This window comes from Phaenicophaeus curvirostris, chromosome 23 (assembly GCF_032191515.1).
Source record: "Phaenicophaeus curvirostris isolate KB17595 chromosome 23, BPBGC_Pcur_1.0, whole genome shotgun sequence".
Taxonomy (NCBI): domain Eukaryota; kingdom Metazoa; phylum Chordata; class Aves; order Cuculiformes; family Cuculidae; genus Phaenicophaeus; species Phaenicophaeus curvirostris.
In genome coordinates, this window is record NC_091414.1 from 4,861,504 (window position 1) to 4,880,976 (window position 19,473).

Below are 19,473 nucleotides of genomic sequence, written 5' to 3' on the forward strand. Positions count from 1 at the left end.
TATTACTCAATAACACAAACCTTCCTACAGTTAGGGCTAATTTTCAGTTGTCACTATCAAACCATGACGCCACTACCCAACGAAGAACATGTTCTCAAGAACATCATAGCCGGGGCTATACATCACAGCACCCGCTCTACAGTACTGTATGAAAACCAAACAGGGATACTTCTTAAAGAATCCTAAATAAGAAAGTAAGTGCAAATAAGAAGGAAAGAGTTAGAAAGCAGTGAATCACATCAGAATGATCTCACTGAAAAGTCAACCTGGTTTATCATAGTCACAGTCAAACTACTGCAACTCCCAGTGCCAAACAGCTCAGCCCATGCAAGAGTGCCAGCTAGCTGGGTAAAAAATAATTAAATGAAAAAGTCTACTTATCCCACAGTCTGGAAGGCCTAGCTCAGCTGATCCCACCCATACGGAAGCTACCTCCTCCCTTTCTCTTCCCCTGAAGTAGTGATTTCATTCAAATGAGGCTGTTCTTCCAAAAAAAGCCAGAGAGTACAAGAAATCACACATCTGTTTAAGCAGCCAAACAAGCTAAGGGAAAGGAAAAAAAAAAAATCCATTTTTATTGCACAATGTTTATCTTTACAGCTGCATAAAAATTAACTTAACTCCCAACTGGACCCTTCATGTATTTACTTTACCAAGGTAGTGCTGAAGTTTACTGAAAGATCAACAACAACAAAATACAAAGAAAGAAACACTTAAAGGGACAAGGCCCTGCTTAATATAGCACAGATCAGGAAGACTCAAGAGTAAAACAGAATTCTTCGTTCCAAGGCCTGTAGAATTGTTTCAAACAGGTATCGGTGAAAAGGAGCACACTATGAGTTCCCAAACCAGATCAAATGACTGCAGGAATTATAGTGAAGTCAAAGCACACCTGATGAGAAACATAATAGTTCAGTCTCTGCCCATGTAAATAGAACAAAAGAAAAAGGTAGAACGCTAGAAGACAATCTCCCAATTTATCCAAAACTATCAAGGGAACATCTCCCGGATTTGACGTACCAGAAGCAGGGAAAAGTAACACTTGGATGAAGAGAGAAAAATGCATTTTTTAAGTAGCTCACAGAGTACCTTTTGCCAAACACAAAGACTGGAGCCATTTGATTACACCACTGAGAAAGTCTCCACTCCCCTGAATAAGAAATCTGAAGCCTGTGAAGTCTAGAAGATTAATGTTCCAACAAATAAACAGGCTAGCGGAAAAATCAGAAGGTATGTGCAAATTTTGAACTTGGCAATCTTGAAACATAACTCAGTTCTAACAAAAAAAAAGAAAAATCTGCTGGGAAAACACAAGAACAGCATGATGCACATCCTTTCCCTCAAAACAGCAGCCAACAATCTCTTGTATGTCTCACCAACAGTAAGCTCATTCAAAAAAAATATGAATGAATTAATAATCATAGAATAACCAGGTTGGAAGAGACCCACCAGATCAATAATAATCATATATGGATCATTGTGATGAGAGTCAGTGTTCTAAGGTAAACTAATAAAATTATCCAAGTGTAAAACGTGATGCGGTTCAAAAAGTGACAGGGGACAGGACGAGAGGGAATGGCCTCAAGCTCCACCAGGGGAGGGTCAGGCTGGACATTAGGAAAAAAAATTTCACGGAAAGGGTCATTGGGCACTGGCAGAGGCTGCCCAGGGAGGGGGTTGAGTCACCTTCCCTGGAGGGGTTTAAAGGATGAGATGCTGAGGGACATGGTTTAGTGATTGATGGGAATGGTTGGACTCGATGATCCGGTGGGTCTCTTCCAGCCTGGTTATTCTATGATTCTATGAAACCCTTGAGATGAAGGAAGACACGAGAGAGTGGTTGCATGTTCCACCATGAATACTGAAACTGGTCTGGTAGTATCAATCTAAATCCTCACAGCATCTATTCAGCCCTTTATCTTGCCAAGCTGAACAAACAGAATTCCATGCTGTTTACTGGGTGGTGTTTTCAGATAAGATGTAAAGAAATACACCTGCGGAAGGACTGGTACAGTATTTGATGTAACACCAAATGCCTCCACCATATGGTGCCACGATATCAATCGCTGTGTGCACCAAAACACAAAACACGCCTGAAAGGGTCAAATGTCTCGCGTGTTAGCAAAGCATCATTAGAAAGCAGGAAAGACGCGACAAGGCAGCAAGTTGCAGAGAACAGGACTGAAAAAGTGCCTGCAATGCACTATGTTTGATTCATTCTCATCTTTTCAGATTTGATAGTTTGAGAAGGGAGTTGTTTTGTGGGTTTATGGGAGGAACGGGTCAGGGAGCAAGCCAGAGACAAGCCCTGAACTCTCACGCTAACTAAATCTGGTTCAACCAGATTTAATCCGAGGGATGACAGGATGAGAGGGACACTTCCGCCTGTCAGTTCACCTCTATCTTGCTTCTCTAGGACAGCAGACAGCTAGTGCTCCAACTTACAAGAGAGCTTTTGTTTCTGTGTGGTCTCCTTTTCTCAACCGACAAAATACTACTGCACATTTAAAGATCTATGTCGACCTCTTAAAAAGAGACAGGAGCAGAGACAAGTCTCAGGACCTGCAGGCTGCTGCTACCTTCAGTATCACGGCACAGGTCCTGCATATTCCAGCTCAGAGCACAGCTTTTTACACAAAGCTAGCTGATGTATTTTGAAACCTAGAGAGAATAATAGAATGGTTTGGGTCAGAAAGGATCTCAAAGAACATCCAGTTCCAAACCGATCATCCGGACTTACTGCTAACGTTAGAAAGTCACTAAAGCTTCAGTCCAAGAGCAAAATAATCTTGTAGCAACCATGAAAATTTATTCATATTATGAAATGTTTTTGACGACCAAGTTAACTCCAGCAATTCTTTCACAATGCTAAGAAGGTTCTAAATAAAACATCCAACATCAAAGGCCAGCAGTCTGACACCTTATACAGCTACTACTGCAAGCTCACCTTTGTCCACACGTTGCGTGTGGTCAGGAAGAGAACCTCCGGCATCACAGGCACTACTGCTGCAACACACCTCCTGTAGGTGATCCTGTTCTCTAATATCACTAGTTACTAACCTTCGTAACCATACGTTTTCCCGGTACCTTTCAACTGCTTCTGAACTCAGAAGCTAGCTTGTTTTCGCAAAGGCAGTGACAAGATAAGCACGCATCTCATTATGTGTCCCCTAAAATATGAAACGATCTGCCAGGAAATGCATGTGCATTCATTTCCAAACTGAAGACAGTCAACCTCAAAAAGCTTACAGCACCTTTACCTCTGTCTTCTCTTTACATGGACTACACTGAGCAGTGCAACCCCTTTATTTGGCCTCATAAGGGCACTTCAAAAAGCTCAGTAACACTGTATCAAGTCAGACTTCAGCTCTCAAATCACAACCACCACACATGCCCTAATTTCAGTTCTACCAAACAGTTTAGGCAATTGCTGCTACCTCAAACAGACAGTCCTTTACGAAAAATATGAGGAACAGGAGCATAAGGCCAGTACTCAGAGCTGGAATTAACTGTGAACACAAAGAGCTTAAGATGATTAGTCTATATTTTCCATATGCTGATTGACATCTACTCCACCCAGAGAAAAAGCAACCTTAGTTACCACTGCCTCTTGACAAGGGATATCATCTCCACTTAATTTGTAACCAATCCACCTTCCACATCAGCTGACACCCCTGGAAACGCAAAAAGCCTAAAAAATTAATTAACTGAACTCCACGCGTTCCCTTGAAATCTGACAATTAAACCAGGGGAAAGAATGTTTATCGGCCCTTTCGAGTAGCCTCTTAAGCCATCACCCTTCTGATAAGGCCCTGCTGTGTTGGACATCTGCCTGTAACAGCCACTCTCCATTTTAGGATGATGCTGGTTTTAGCCTTGCGATGCTATTCCTAACAAAATCATTAGCAGACTCACCTCATACACTTCCCTGCAACTCCTGTTCCTTGTTACTCGATTCTCAGTGTAAACTTTTGGAAAAAGCTATGGGATCTTCGTGATGTTTTAAAGTAATTTCACAGTTCAATAGAAATTAATTAAGCATTTCTAGTTCTTTGGAGAGAAGAGGTTATCCCATGGTCCTCTGTTGGGAGCTTCAGATGAAGAGTCTGAATTGAAATCGGCATTAAATACTAACCATCACTTTCTTCAGGGAAGAAATAAGCTTAATGCTACGAATACAAAAACTGGAGTTACTCACTAGCAGCAGAAGGCTGGCATCTACCTCATCTGTGCCTCTCACTCCAAAGGCAAAACCTCTAACAGTGATTCGGTCACGACTAAACTGACTAAAACCTGCCCTGTAACAGCTGGGCATATTCTTGCAATATTCTAGTAATTAGGCAATTAACCCTACAGTGCTAGAGGTTTCTTCTATACTGGTTGAAACTCACCTCTGGGTACCCAGCACACAAAATTGGAACAGGCATTGTATGCCTGTTTCCTCCGCCCCCCACTTATTAAATTTGTTAACACAGTACAGCATGTGCTCTGGCTACCACCCAACAGACCTATTTCCAGAACCTCCCACCGAATAATGAAACAGCCACAAAAAATTATAGGAAAGAACTGCAAACCTTGTCACTGGGGCCCAGAAGACCACATAAAAAAATTTATCTTTGGTATTTAAGAGTTCACCAAATAAACCTTTGAACATGCATCACTCTGTGTGACAGAGAAACAAAGAACTCTGTTCGCAGTATTTCACAACTTAATTTCCAGAACTAAGATGAGCACTGAGTTGGATAAATTAGCAGAGGGGAACGGTGAAAAGGTGCCCCAGCATCCCCCTCTGCACTGACTGCGATGAACCCCACCAGGAGCAGAAAAGCCAATATCAAGCACCCAAGGAGTTTCATGCCAAAATGCCAGCAAAAGCAATCACCTGTGAGCTTAAAAATCTGACAAAATAAGAAATATAGCTAAAGCTACAACTGCCTCCAAATCAGAACGCCAACAGCTGTGCTCACAGGAGAATGTTCCAACAAAGAAATCACTCAAATTCTCAAATCTCACTGCAAGAGCTGCAGTTTTGAACCTGCTCCCCCTGCTAACAGCACATTCAGCAGCTCTAGGAAAAATGTTACCTTGGACTGAAGCTGCTGTTGGGATTTTAGAGGGGCTAAAGAACAAAGGTTTCGAGGAAGGCTTGGTCTCTGCAGCTTCTGATCCTCACACAAGCAGTGAGGAACTCAGTTATGAAAAGGCACCTCTATGAACCTACCCCACGTCCCTTGAGAGATGGTATCCAAGCTCCCCAGCTGCAGATGGAACTTCCTCCTCCGGGACATTTTCCCTTATCTCATCAAGCTCCAGGACAGTATGACTCACTGCATCACTCTGAAAGGCCCCAGCAATATACTTGCATTCCCTTTGATTTTATTTTTAGACAAACCCCAAAACTATTTCCTTTATTTAAAGAAGAGCAGCTCTCCGAAGTACAGACTGTCACATGCCAGCCAAAATATTAATGCTTTAACGGAGCCAAACAGCTCTGAAGCTGATCCAGTAGCACTGACTGATCTCATTAGCTCTTCCCATGAAAACACACAGATATGACTTCACTCCTGGATTACACTCCTATATTTAGTTTATACCTAATATGGACATTCAGAGTGCAGAACTAAGTCATTTCCTTTCCTCGTGTAAAGTTCCTTGCCCTTTGTGTGCCCAACAATACAAGGAATAGGTTTGAACTCTCAGAGAACTCAGACACAAAGACATTTGTATTTAATAGCAGTTTAGCTTATGTTTTTCACTTCAGCATAAACAAACACAGTTTTCAGAGTCCTAAAAATCAAATTGTGCCATAAACACATTTGACTTGATTTTAAAAAAAAATTAAACTCCAAAATAAGTTGGTTTTTTTTTTAGGGAAAAAATATGCCAAATAAAGGACTTAAAGCTCCTGAGGTCAAAGCTCCATTTAAACTCGTATCAAAACAATGATTTTGGTTTGGTGTGTTTTAGCTGTCAAAAAGTTCACACTCTTAATACAACAAATGAGCACAGAGTGAGCAGCTAGCACTTATTTTAAGACTGCAACTATATCATTCTGAAGAATATGCAGGGAACAAGCAGCTCGCTTAGGACAATAAGTTGCTTGCCAAGTGTTATTTACAAAGAATTCTGAAGATAGAAATCAAATTAGATGGATAACAAGCACAGAGGTAAATTACTTTTCCATGGACTTGCAACCGATCACCATCTTAATTAAAGTTTGCTGTCTTAGACAAATGAAGTGTGCACCCTGGCAGACAAAGCCACCTGACTTTTTCTCCCACGTTGTCCCCCTCAGGTTTCACAGAGCCGCACAGCTCAGCTGGTTATCAGTTGCAGAGCAGAAGAGAACATCTACTATCTTGGATCAGAAACGGCGTGGCCAGCAGGTCCAGGGAGGTTCTTCTCCCTCTGGACTCGACACTGGTGAGACCGCTCCTCGAATCCTGTGTTCAGTTCTGGGCCCCTCACCACAAGAAGGATGTTGAGGCTCTGGAGCGAGTCCAGAGAAGAGCAACGAAGCTGGGGAGGGGCCTGGAGAACAAGGGGAGCGTCTGAGAGAGCTGGGGGTGTTTAGCCTGGAGAAGAGGAGGCTGAGGGGAGACCTCATTGCTCTCTCCAACTCCCTGAAAGGAGCTTGTGGAGAGGAGGGAGCTGGGCTCTTCTCCCAAGGGACAGGGGACAGGACGAGAGGGAATGGCCTCAAGCTCCACCAGGGGAGGTTCAGGCTGGACATTAGGGAAAAATTTTTCACAGAAAGGGTCATTGGGCACTGGCAGAGGCTGCCCAGGGAGGGGGTTGAGTCACCTTCCCTGGAGGGGTTTAAGGGACGGGTGGATGAGGTGCTGAGGGACATGGTTTAGTGTTTGATAGGGATGGTTGGACTCCATGATCCTGTGGGTCTCTTCCAACCTGGTGATTCTATGATTCTATGAAAAGAGAGGACAACAAATCCCACTACTGCCAAGTACAGTTATCCAGTCTTTAAAGTCATTCTTGTGGAGTTCTCAGCACTATGGCCAGGCCAGCCAGGACTTGGAACCGCAATAAAAGAGTCCAAGCCTTAGGTTTGTCACATCTCAACAAACAACTCATTTAAGGAGAACTTAACACACTGGTGAGAAAATAAAGACAGCTTAGGGCCCGTTTTGTCCCTTTTAACTAATGTGCACTTTTAAAAACCAAACTTGCAACCTCAGAGTACAAAAGTCATTTTCCAAAGTACATGGATTATTGTTTAGCTAGAAGCTCAATGAATTCCCCAAACAAATCCTTCCAAACACAGATTTTTATAAGAGAAAACACAGCCTCCAAAAATCATCTGGTGACAGAAGTTACAGAACCAACTGCTGCTCTGTTCACCCTACTCAGGTTAAAAAAACCAGACAAGAATACTCAAATAAAGAATTCTCTCTTCCTGACTACGTCAGGAACACCAGTGAAAGACCAGACAGTGACTGAGTCACCTCAGGCTGCGCGGGTAATGATTACTAACTTCTTAGATGCTAATACTGTCACACTGCTGCCCAGTAAAAGATTACCAGACCCTCCCACCCACTCCCTCACAACAAAACTCAGCTTACATAAACATTCCTCATATCTGCTTGCTATTTCTCAACAATCAGTTGTCTTTAGGAACAGACAAGACATCTCTTAAGGGGATTCTCATTCTCTTCACAACATTTTCACAACAACTTTGGCCTTAAGCACGCTCTTCCCCGTCTCTGTGAATTCCTTACTGCATGTACACACAATCCCAGACGCACATGAACAAGACTCAGACTGCTCAGACCCTCGATATGTATATTTACATCTGACTTTTGAGAGGTTCCAGGCTCCAACGTTTGTCCCACAATATCTGCTCTGATACAGGCTTCTCTTTCCCCTTAAATCCACAGCCTGAGAAATCCAAGTAAACCGAGGGCAGATTAGTGGGTTATAGGAGTATCTATGCTCACAGAACTGATCCGTGTCACACAGCACTGCTGTGCACTATGACCAGATGACTCGGAAGCCCTGCTGCAGGTGACTGTCCCAGCCCAGATGGCACGTTAGCAGGCAGTGAAGGGCAAGGAGCTGAAATTCAGGAACCCACCAAGGTCTCACATCATTCTGCGGGGAAAGGTGGAAAAGTGCACAAGTGTCAGTCATCTTTCAACTACAAAATAACACCCAAGTCCTCTTGACACTCTAACTGAGCTATGCAGATATTGGAAAGGGAAGGACAGATGTCAGTGAATATAATCATTACTGTTGAAGCGTATTTAGAAACAATCTCTCACTGAAGACTAACTCATTTGTATAATCCCTTTGAAAGTGACTGCTAGGAGTTTTTAAGCTTATTTGCCAATGTTTTGCAAAAGAATTAACATTTACACTTGAGACCATCTCTGCGTTTTTAAACAGTATTACATCAAGTGCGCCAGTTTCTGTCTTAGCAACCAGATTCAAATCAAAAAGACAGTAACGTTTCTGGCTATAAGAACTTTTCCAAGCAGAATTTAAAGGAATTCAGCTTGCTGGCCAAAGAAGGACAAGGCCTGATGTACAACAACAAAGCACAGGGTGTACCAAGAGGTAATGGCTCAGTTTGTGAAAGGGTCTCTAATAATACTCCAGTGTTTGTACACAAGAAATCAGCCTCCCATGAAATTTTGCTGTCTCCACCAAACACATGTCAAAGGCAGACTGAGGAAGTCCTCAGGTGCTGAGGTTATTACATCAAAACCTCCAAAGGATGATCTGGTACATAAGGAGGAGACTTATCTAATAAGATTATCAAGTGACAAGCTTGCCCCTGACAGCACTATCTCTGAGAAGCAACACGGCATGTCTCTAGCCTCATTATTTCCTTCTATTGAGGTTCATTAGAATTTTACGTTTATACTGTAGTTGCCAAAACAACAAAGAAAAATAACAGTTATGAAAACTAAAAGAGTGCGATTGTCTGTTATAAACTGCCATAAAGCAGCTATAACGCCCCAGACTGACACATCGGAGCTTACGTAAGGATACAGGCAGCGAGCAGCCGACAGACAAAGGCAGGCCTGGTGCACACAGTTCAACGTGTGCAGTTCAGACATATCACACCCCTCAGCTCACCGAGCACTGAGCTAACATCAAGTCTGCTGCTAGAGATGCAGATGCGCACATCCCTTTCCTGCCACAAGCTCAAAACGGACCCAGGTCCCAGAAGACGAACAGTCCACTTGCCAAATTTCAGTTAATTCAAATCTACAAAAACATAGACAAGCTCCTTTTAAAACAACTGGGAGTGTCTTACAGTAGGGTATCTATTAATCACAGCTTTTTTCCTACTGACAGCACATTTGCAGGTAAACAGATAGTAGACACTATCTGATTTTCAAAACAGTTGCCCAATTTCACAATGAAAGCTTATTTGAAAGCTGCCAGAAATCCACGGTCTAATTAATTTGCAAGTATGCACACATTACACAATTGAAGAGAGCACCTTCCTTAAGAGTCACCTACATCTACTATAACAAGTCTCACACCAGCAGACAGACAACTATGAATGCCCCGTTTGTTGAGTTTGCTGTTTTTCCCTTCAACATTGCCTGATCCTCTGTGTCTTCACCTTGCCCTTACAAGAATGCAATCACCTACTGCCTTCTACAACACCAAGGGCTGTGCTTTGGGCAGCTTCCATCCTCATCTAGTAGTTTTGCAAGCTCTGTCCTGCAGTTTTGACCACCACAGTTTGGATTTATCATAAAAATCCACACATGATTTTGATAGGAATTGTTGGACTCGATGATCCAGTGGGTCTTTCCCAACCTGGTGATTCTATGATTCTATCCCAAGTGGCCTACACATGTTATATTCCGATCACAGCGCTCGAGTTTCTGCGTGCACATTCATTACAGTGTACTCTTTACTACTCTAAAAAGCCACAAGGGCATACAAAAATGTTCTTGTTAGATAATGGAAGTGGGCTTCCCTCATAAATAAAACACGCAAGCATAGGAGGAAACCAAATGAAATCAGATACATCACTAGTTTCTCCTAATCAGCTCTCAAAGGAAAGACTTGAAAAATATTTACACTCCGTTTAAAAGGGATGGCAGGCGGCCCACCAGAGCTGTACTGCGAAAGCTGCTGAAGCTACTCATTATATGAGACCAAAAAACAGATGATTCACCTCTATTTCAGCACTGTAACACATTTTCATACCTAAATATCCTAATTCTGCACGTGCGTTAATACCAAATACGAAGGTATGTTACAGCTGACTGATACACGGTGTTCTTGAACAAACAAATAATTTGCTGGTGACAAACAGCCCTAAATAGTTACTCATGACTGAAACCCAAGTATGTGTGCGCTCCTCCCCATGCTGAGCCCATCCTATTTTGTTACTGATCACAATTTAATAAGATTCAAACCCAACAGTTGGGCCACAAAGCCAAACAGTTTCTCCTGCTTCACAGGTTTGTTTCTCAAGCTTTAATCCGTACCTTTGTTTCATCTTAGTCTGGCTGCTACAATCCTTTGTGCACAGGTCATACAGTTGCCGCCCTTCAGCCGCAGGCATTTGGCAGAGGTTTCCTTCTTGGTCGCAAAGTCTTTCCTCTATCTTAGGATCTTTGCTGACTAACAGTGCACAGCCAGAACCAAGACCCCCCTACACGTGTTTGAAAAGCGATTAGCTACATTGCAAAATACTCTAACACTCAATAATTGCACATTTATCCCAGATTGCACTCATAACCAGGTGGAAACTGTGCAACAGAAATCAGAAACTGGGGTTCCTTGTTACAGGGGAACAAAGTGACTAAATCAAAACCTCACGCTCTTCTAGACAGACAGTTTTACTGAATAACCATAAATAATCTGCTTGCATTTTATAGAATCATAGAATAACCAGGTTGGAAGAGACCCACCGGATCATTGAGTCCAACCATTCCCATCAATCACTAAATCATGTCCCCCAGCACCTTGTCCACATGTCCCTTAAACCCCTCCAGGGACAGTGACTCAACCCCCTCCCTGGGCAGCCTCTGCCACTGCCCAACCACCCTTTCTGTGAAATATTTTTTCCTAATGTCCAGCCTGAACCTCCCCTGGTGGAGCTTGAGGCCATTCCCTCTCGTCCTGTCCCCTGTCACTTGGGAGAAGAGCCCAGCTCCCTCCTCTCCACAAGCTCCTTTCAGGGAGTTGGAGAGAGCAATGAGGTCTCCCCTCAGCCTCCTCTTCTGACCATCTTAAAGGGGCAGCAAATGAGACTTCTATTAGCTCAACAAAAACACTGTTCCAATAGTACTTAACAGCCTCAGTAAAGTGTGGGAGAGACAGCATCACTCAGATGAAACTGCTCTTTTGGGCTGCCTGCCAGGGTGGAGGCTGCTCTTCCTCTGCAGGATTTCACAGGGAAAACAACCTTTACCTGAAGATCATGACAGCAGACAAGAATAACTTCTTTTTTAACCTGAACTCTAGCCTAAGGGCAGGCACCACACAGCCCGCAGCTGTCACTCATAATACTGGGAAAAGGCTTCCTTGAGGGAAACGCTACTCACTGATAATCCCAAACGCAGCCTTCTTAAATCATAGAGTGGTTTGGTTGGAAGGGACCTTAAAGATCATCCAGTTACAAATCCACGTCAAGAAAGAAGTTTCAACTGAGAGGGACAGAACTTTTCCCTGCTTTTCCACTTCCACACAGTCTAACATCTTTACTGGTTCCATTCAGATTTAATTAGTTCAATACATCACATCCCACAACCTTCTTCCATGCTACTCTTCATTCACGCAATATCTTCTTTAAACAAATCCACAAAACTTAATGCCCCTGCCCCCAAATCCTTTTGCCATCAGTCACCGCTCTAATTTGTTTAAAAATAAGAAAAATCAACCAACAAATTTCAGGAGAGATGAAGATGACTTGGCACATTATATTTAAGAGGTACGGTAGTAATAAGTTCCAACCTCTGCACAAAGAGCCTAAATATTCTGACTAAAATCAGGTCCGCAATCCTGCCCTGCAATGCTTTCTCTGGGTTTCCTTACTGCCTCCCAAGACTGGAATAGGAAAAAAAAATCAATACTTTTAGAGCATCATTTAATAAGATCTATATTTAATAAGTTATTTGTAAAGCTCTCCCCAGCCTGCTGGAAATTCTCATGGCTTTTACACTAAGCAATTACCAAGATCTCAGATGAAGGCTTTCCTTATTTTTCACCGCAACTGAAAAACTTCATCTAAAAAATTAAAATACCTTGTTTCTACAGAAGACTACTTCAAAGTAAGTCTGAGCATATTAAAACCAGATAGGCACTGTTTACTCTCGACACTTTTGATATGAAGTAGAAGGAAGATGCTGCATCACCAGAGCCTCGGAGGATGCAAAATATTGCATCATACTGCACTATGTGGATGCAAAACATGTGGAGATACCGTCTGGTATCTGTGCCAGATACAGTCAGTACAAAACATGCTCATTCTTCGAGTTTAGAGGGAAAACTGGTAATGCATTTACATGCTTCCTTTCTGCCATAAAAGCAGACTTCAGGTTTGGAACGGGATGATTTTAAAGCCCCTTCCAACCCAAACCATTCTACCAAGTGTAACTAGCCACACAAGGGAGGGGACTCTGCTCTTCTGCTCCCCTCTTGTGAGACCCCACCTGGAGCCCTGCGGTCAGTTCTGGAGTCCTCAGCACAGGAGGGACATGGAGCTGTTGGAGTGAGTCCAGAGGAGGCCACAGAGGTGATCAGGGGACTAGATCACCTCCTGTATGACAACAGGCTGAGAAAGTTGGGGTTGTGCAGTCTGGAAACGAGAAGGCTCCAAGGAGACCTTAAAGCAGCTTCCAGCACTGAAAGGGGCTCCAGGAAAGCTGGGGAGGGGCTCCGGGTCAGGGAGGGCAAAGATAGGAAAGGGGGGGGGACGGTTTTTGTCTGAAAGCTGGGAGATTGAGATGAGATGTGAGGAAGAAACATTCTCCCGTGAGGGAGGGGAGTCACTAGCCCAGGTTGCCCAGAGCAGGGGTGGCTGCCCCAGCCCTGGAGGGGTTCAAGGCCAGGTCGGATGGGGCTGGGAGCCCCTGAGCCAGTGGGAGGTGCCCCCATGGCAGGGCTGGGACTGAACGGGCTTTGAGACCCCTTCCAGCCCAAACCATTCTGCGATTCTACGACTCTCGGGGAGGGGACTGAACGGAAAACTCGTTCTCACCATCTCCCTGCGCAGCCAACGCTGCAGAAGGAGGGGGACGCCTGGAAGCGCCCGGGGGGGCAGTGGGGGCTGCTACCCCCTGCTCCCCAGCACCCAGCTGCACCATTTCCTCCCGGGAAAGAATTTTCCAGCAAAGCCAGCCAGGCACACCTTTCCCAAAGCGCCTTTCTCGGGGCTGTCGCTCTGCACACACTGACTCAGCCCCGGATCCTCGGCCGCCCTCCCGCCCAGCCGAAGGGACCTTTTGTTCGCGGCCACAGCCCAGCCCGGAGCTCCCCCTTGCACAAAGGGGGGGCCCGCATCCAAGGGGGGGAACCCCCTCAACAAGGGGGAAATCCTCCAGGTAGTGGGGCCCCCACGCCCCCCCGCTCCCCAGCCCCTCAGGACGGGGCTCCTCGCTATGAAAGGGGGGACCCCACAGCCCAGCCCCGCCCTCCCGCGGAAAGAGGGTCCCCAATTCGAGGGGAGGGGGGACCCCACAGCAGGGTGGGTCCTGGAGGTGATGGTATCGCCCCCCCCTCAATCCCAAGCTCGCTCGAAAGGGGCTCCCCACGATGAAGGTTCAGGGCGAACCCCCGGCCCCTCCCCCCCATTCCCCAGGCTCCAGACCCGAGGAAACCACTGAGGAAAACGGGGGGCCCGGGGGCGGCGCTGCCCCCCAACCCCGTGCTCCCCAGCCCCCTGGAAAGGGGGTCCCCACTTCGAGGGAGAGGACCCCGAGAGTAGGGGGGTGCCCAGAGGCGGTGCCGCCCCCTCCCCAGCTCGCCGGGAACGGGGCGGGGGCCCGAGAAGTGTCTGTGTGTGTGTGTGTCCCCTCCCCTCTCTGGAAACCGGGTCGCTACTTCGAGGGGGGCACCCCGACAGCAGGGAGGAGGCCTTGGAGGTGGGGGCGCCCCCTCCTCGCTCCCCAGCCCCCCAGGACGGGGCCCCTTGCTATGAAGGGGGGGGCCCCACAGCCCAGCTACACGCCCCCTCCCCACGGAAAAGGGGTCCCCACAGCGAGGGGGGGTATCCCCACAGGAGGGGGCGCCCGGGAGCCGGTGCTGCCTCCCCCGGGAAGGAGCGGGGAACACTCGGAGCCCCCGGGCGGGAAACGGCGCTGGGAGAGGGGGCGGCACGGGCAGAGCCCGCGGGGACGGGACGGGACGGGGCCCGCGCGCCGCACCTTGACGAAGAGCTCGATGACGGGCTCCTTGTCGCCTTCCTTCAGGCCGTTGACCGGCACGGACAGCGCCATGATGCTGCTGCAGCCTCACCCGCCGGGACGGCGCCGCCAACCCCGCGATCGCCTCGCCCGCCCCGCGCGACTGCGGCCGGACCCGCCCCGGGGCGCGGGCGGGGGGCGGGGCTGCCGGGGAGGGGCGCGGGGGGCGCGGCTGGGGGCGAGGGGCGGGGGCTCTGCTGGGGGCGGGTTCTCGTCGTGGGGACCCCGCGCGGTGGGCGGGGCCTGGGGGGGACGGGGCGTGGTCTGAGCTGAGGGGCACGGTCTGTGCTGAGGGACGCGTTGTAGCCGCCGAGGGGGGCGTGGCCTATTCCTGGGGGCGTGGCCTCCGCCGAGGGGGCGGGGTCTGCGCTGAGGGACGGGTGGTGTTCGCGGTGGGCGTGGCCTCCGCCGAGGGGGCGTGGTCTCCTCTGAGCGGGAACGGGTGTCATGGCGGTGGCCGTGGGACCCCTCAGGGCAGTGGGGGACTCCATCCCCCGCAACCAAGCCCGGGGTGGGGGTTCGGCGTGCCCCGTGCCCCCCGTGCCGTCGCTCAAGTTGATTGACCTAATGTTGGTTCTCTAGGGTGTGTGGGTGTCCGGGTTGGGGGGGATTCTTCTGCCTGTTGGCTTCCCGTCACTCTCTATCCATGTGCCAAGTTCTGTGCTGTCCTGGGACTTGCTCTCTCGAGAGTGCAAATGTGTCTGTGTCAGGTAGAGGATGAGAACACAGGAGCTTAATTTCTGCCTTTCATTGAGGGTTTCTCAGCAGAGCATTTTGAAGTGCCAGACGGGTTTTGGGAACATCCGTATGCTCACACAGGTCACCTCAAATGCTCCATGAGGGATTTGCTGTGGGCTAAGATTGATGTGAGGGCTGTGAGGCAGGTTGGGACATCAGCTGAGGGCTGTGAGGCAGGTCAGGATCATGGGTGAGAGGCGTTAGGTGGGTCAGATGGTGTTGAGGACGCTGAGGAAGGCAGAACCATCGCTCAAGTTGTGTCAGGGGAGGTTTAGATTGCATATTAGGAATAATTTCTTTACCGAAAGAGTGGTGAAGCACTGGCAGAGGCTGCCCGGGGCGGTGGGGCAGTCTCCAGCCCTTGAAGTAAGAGTATAAACGTGGCACTTTGGGACATGGTTTAGTTGGCACGGTGGTGTTGGGCTGATGGTTGAACTGGATGAGCTTAGAGCCTTTTCCAACCTTAATGATTCCATGGGACTCCTCAAGGCAGTGGGGGACTCCAACCACCACAGCCAAGCCCAGGATGGGGGTACGGTGTGCCCTGTGTCCCCAGCCCCTGGGCTGCCGCCCAGCCTGTGGCACAAAGCTGCACAACTGCCCCCGCGCAGCCCTGCTCCTGCCAGAGCCACAGAAATTGCTTCTTTCCTGGCTCGGGAAAAAGGCATAGAATCGTTTGGTTGGAAAAGAGCTTGGAGATCATTGAGACCAACCGTACCTGTCCACTACTGAACCATCCCTGAGCACCTCATCTGCCCACCTGTCAAACACCTCCAGGGATGGAGACTCCACAAACTCCCTGGGCAGAGGTTCCAGTGCTGGGAACCCTTTGGGTGAATACGTTTTCCCTAATATCCAATATAACCACCCCTGAGGCAACGAGGCTGTTTCCTCCTGTCCCGTCCCTTGTTACGTGGGAGATGAGCCCAGCAGCCACTTCACCCCAACCTTCTTTCCAGGAGCTGCAGAGAGCGATGCTGCCTCCCCTCAGCCTCCTCTTCTCCAGACTGAACAGCCCTAGGTCTCTCAATACCCATGGGCTCCAGACCCTTTCCCACCTCTGTTCCCTTCTCTGGACACACCCCAGCCCCTCAATGTCATTCCCTCTCGTCCTGTCCCTTGGGAGAAGAGCCCAGCTCCCTCCTCTCCACAGCCTCCTTTCAGGGAGTTGGAGAGAGCAATGAGGTCTCCCCTCAGCCTCCTCTTCTCCAGCCTAAACACCCCCAGCTCTCTCAGCCGCTCCTCTTCTTCTCCAGCCCCTTCCCTAGCTTCGTTGCTCTTCTCTGGACTCACTCCAGAGCCTCAACATCCTTCTTGTGGTGAGGGGCCCAGAACTGAACACAGGATTCGAGGAGCGGCCTCACCAGTGCCGAGTCCAGAGGGAGAAGAACCTCCCTGGACCTGCTGGTCACGCCGTTTCTGATCCATTCTCAATGGATCGCAGCTGGAGCTTCTCTGCTGCAGACCAAACCCTGACCCAGAACCAGGTCATCTAGGGATGATTTAGTGCTGGGTGCCCCACCAACATGCGATACGCAACGAGGGAGAGGCAGCGCTGCATCCATCCACCCCTCTGGTCCCAACCGTGATGCTCCATACTAGGCCCACCCCTAAAAATCTATTTTGAGAGGCAGGGAGGAGTGTTTCCAGCCCAGTTTCTCTATTAATGTCAGGGACTGAGGAGCCGGACAGAAAAATGAGGAGGGGATTGGCCAAATGTCAGATTGAAAATAAACCATTTTGCCCTTTTCCCAGTCTTTCCACCAAAATAGCACAAGGCAGTGTGCAGCCTGCGATCACATTTTCCCCGTGCAACTCCATGCCTGCAGAGTCCAAGCTGCTGGGAACAAAGCGGCTTTTTTATGCTTTGGCAGCAGCCGCTCTCTCTCCTCGTCCTTCCCTTTGTGCAGGAGCTAAGACCTTGTTTTCCATAGGCTGAGTTCAGCTGCACCTGGATGTCTCAGCAGAGCCATTCCCAGGGTGGGATGCTCTGGGTCTGTGGGATACCCCAAGGTGACATGGAATGACTTTTGATGCCACTCTCCGCCCTTACTGCTTTAATGCTGTCTGCAACCCGGCACTGAGACGAACCTCCCTGTAATTTGTACCTAAATGCATCTGCACAGCCAGAAATGGCTGCGGATGAAATGGTTACCAACAGAGTGTACCAACCTCCTATCACTCCAGGCATTTTACAGCCCTCGGTCCTGCATAACCGGATGGCTTTAAGCAAATTTTATCCTTGAATTGTTCATCCAGAGCAGGAAAAACTGCTGTCAGCCCCTCTCCTAGTGCCGAGAGGGCTGGGCAACTGATGTGACAAAGTCCTTTCCATTCCTGTTCCTACTGCCGTCCGCAGTTCCACGGAATCCCTGAGAGTCAGTGGAAGATTGATTTCTGTTTGTTTTACAGGGAGTCCAAGGAATCTCGCTGATTCATGGGGTGGGACAGTCTAAATTGGAAATCAGTGTGTCACTGTAACCGGACGGATCTGGGAGCCAGGCAGGAACATATGAGCCAGCCCTGGCCAGGAACCTCCCTCAGTAACCACCCTTAAATTAATTGTAGGCTGTATCACGAGAGACACCGTCGTTAGAATGTGGGTGGGAGAGATGGGAGGGAAAAACTTTTCCCTTAAATGGGATTGTCCCAGAGACCTTCCACAAGTGTCCCTTTTGGGGCTTTACGCTCAGCCTTCCCACACCGCAAAGTGAGGAACTTGCAGCAGTTGGGGCCAAATATCCCTGGTGGGTTCGGGGACTGCTAACGAGGGGCTTTAATTGCAAGGCTCTTCCGGGCATGTTGTTCCCCTCTGCTCCCTGTTCAGTGTCAGATGCGAAAGATGAGAACTGAGTCCTCTGGACCAAGGCTAAGCAGTGCCAGGATAGGGAACACTGAGCCTAAGATTCCGCTCTCAGCCACGTACCAAGCTTTCCTCTCTCTGCTTCACCACCCTCCTCAGCCAAAAGTTTCAAAACCACAGCGTTTGTAAAACCTGAAATACGTTATAAGCCTTCCCAAAGCAGAGAAGCACCTACTTTTGAAAAGGCAGTAGTTTTAGGACAAGGAAATAGCTCTCCCACCATGCTGCTAGAGGTGGGTGTAAAACAACAAACCTGAGGGCTGCGAGGCACTCTGTGCTATTGTATGTTTTACGAGCCACACAACAGAGTTGCCACCACTGGTTTTTTTCCTCACTACTGCTGGATTTCTTCTCTAACAAAAGAGTTCTCATGCTGTTTTCTTGCAGAGCAGCTAATAGCCAGCTTATTCCGTTTGTATCCAGCTGCACCAGCCTTGTCTCTTGCTTTGCAGTTATTTTACTTTTAGATGACGTTTTCTTGCTTTCCAGCTGGCACCTCCCAAACCCCTCATCCTCCCCATTCAAATAAAACTTCTTTAACGACACTCAGAACAGGTTTGAACCTTGAAAGTTCTTTCCTAATTGCTGCTTATGTTGTTCTGGAAGGCTTTTTTTTCCCCCGATAATACTTAGAATTAATTTGCCCACGCTTTGCAAAGTAAGTAACCAGTCCTCCTAAGAATTTTTCACCTTTTACAGCTGTGAGGAATGAGTCAGAAAAGTTAAGTGACTTTTTCAAAGCTAAATTTGCATCGAGTCAGGGAGTCAGAACAAAGCAATCCTGGCCCACCCCCTATGGTAAGATCAGCAGGTCACTCCCTCTATATTATTTTCTGCCCTATTGAGAAGCCTTGTTTCTATTTGGCAGAGCAGCAAAACAGCCCATTATTGTTTCATTACTCTAACACTTCTGGCCTTTATGCAGCACTTTTCCACCTCAAACTTTCCAAGTGCTTTCGAAACTCGAGGCATCAGATGTTTAAGATATTGAAGCAAGCACTCTCCCACTCTGGCCCTCGCTGTGCATGCTCAGCCAGTGGAATTTGCTGCCGTACTGACCCCAGGGGTTCAAAAATGATTCTTTATTTCTAAAGGGAAGTTTTCAGGTGCTGGAGGAGCTCAGCACGCAGGTGATGTTGCTGCTCAGTGGGACAGCGTGCCGGATGAACGCCCTGGCTTTTAAGTGTAATTAAGCAGCCTTGACAAGAAAGGGTGATGAGGAAGGTTGGGAAGGCAGAATGCAGCATGGTAGCTCACTGGACCATCCGCTGCCGGCTGCAGCTGTGAGCGGGAGCTTGGTGTCCCCATAAGGTTCCTTTTTAGCTCTTTAAAGAGTGGAGGAAGCCTCAAGAAGAACCTGCCCACAGTCACCTATTAAAAGAAAGGCAGAAAGGACACACCCTGGTTTAGAAATACCAGCATTCTCATTCCAATGCTAATTTGGGTTCCTGGGCTTGTCTGCAGGCTGGGATGCTG

General features: G+C 48.0%; 1 protein-coding gene across 2 annotated transcripts in view; it reads right to left on the reverse strand.

The window, feature by feature from the left end:
• CLIC4 (chloride intracellular channel 4) overlaps positions 1-14,515 on the reverse strand; it is a 33,656-nt gene extending 19,141 nt beyond the window's left edge. Inside the window, exon 1 of one of the 2 annotated variants that reach the window (XM_069875472.1) lies at positions 14,358-14,515. In XM_069875472.1, the coding sequence (XP_069731573.1) occupies positions 14,358-14,429 (72 nt within the window). In that variant the 5' untranslated portion in view covers positions 14,430-14,515. Of the gene's footprint in view, positions 1-5,084; positions 5,240-14,357 lie in introns of those variants that run through there. The other variant, XM_069875473.1, reaches the window with a different exon arrangement.
• Between the last annotated feature and the right edge of the window lie 4,958 nt (positions 14,516-19,473).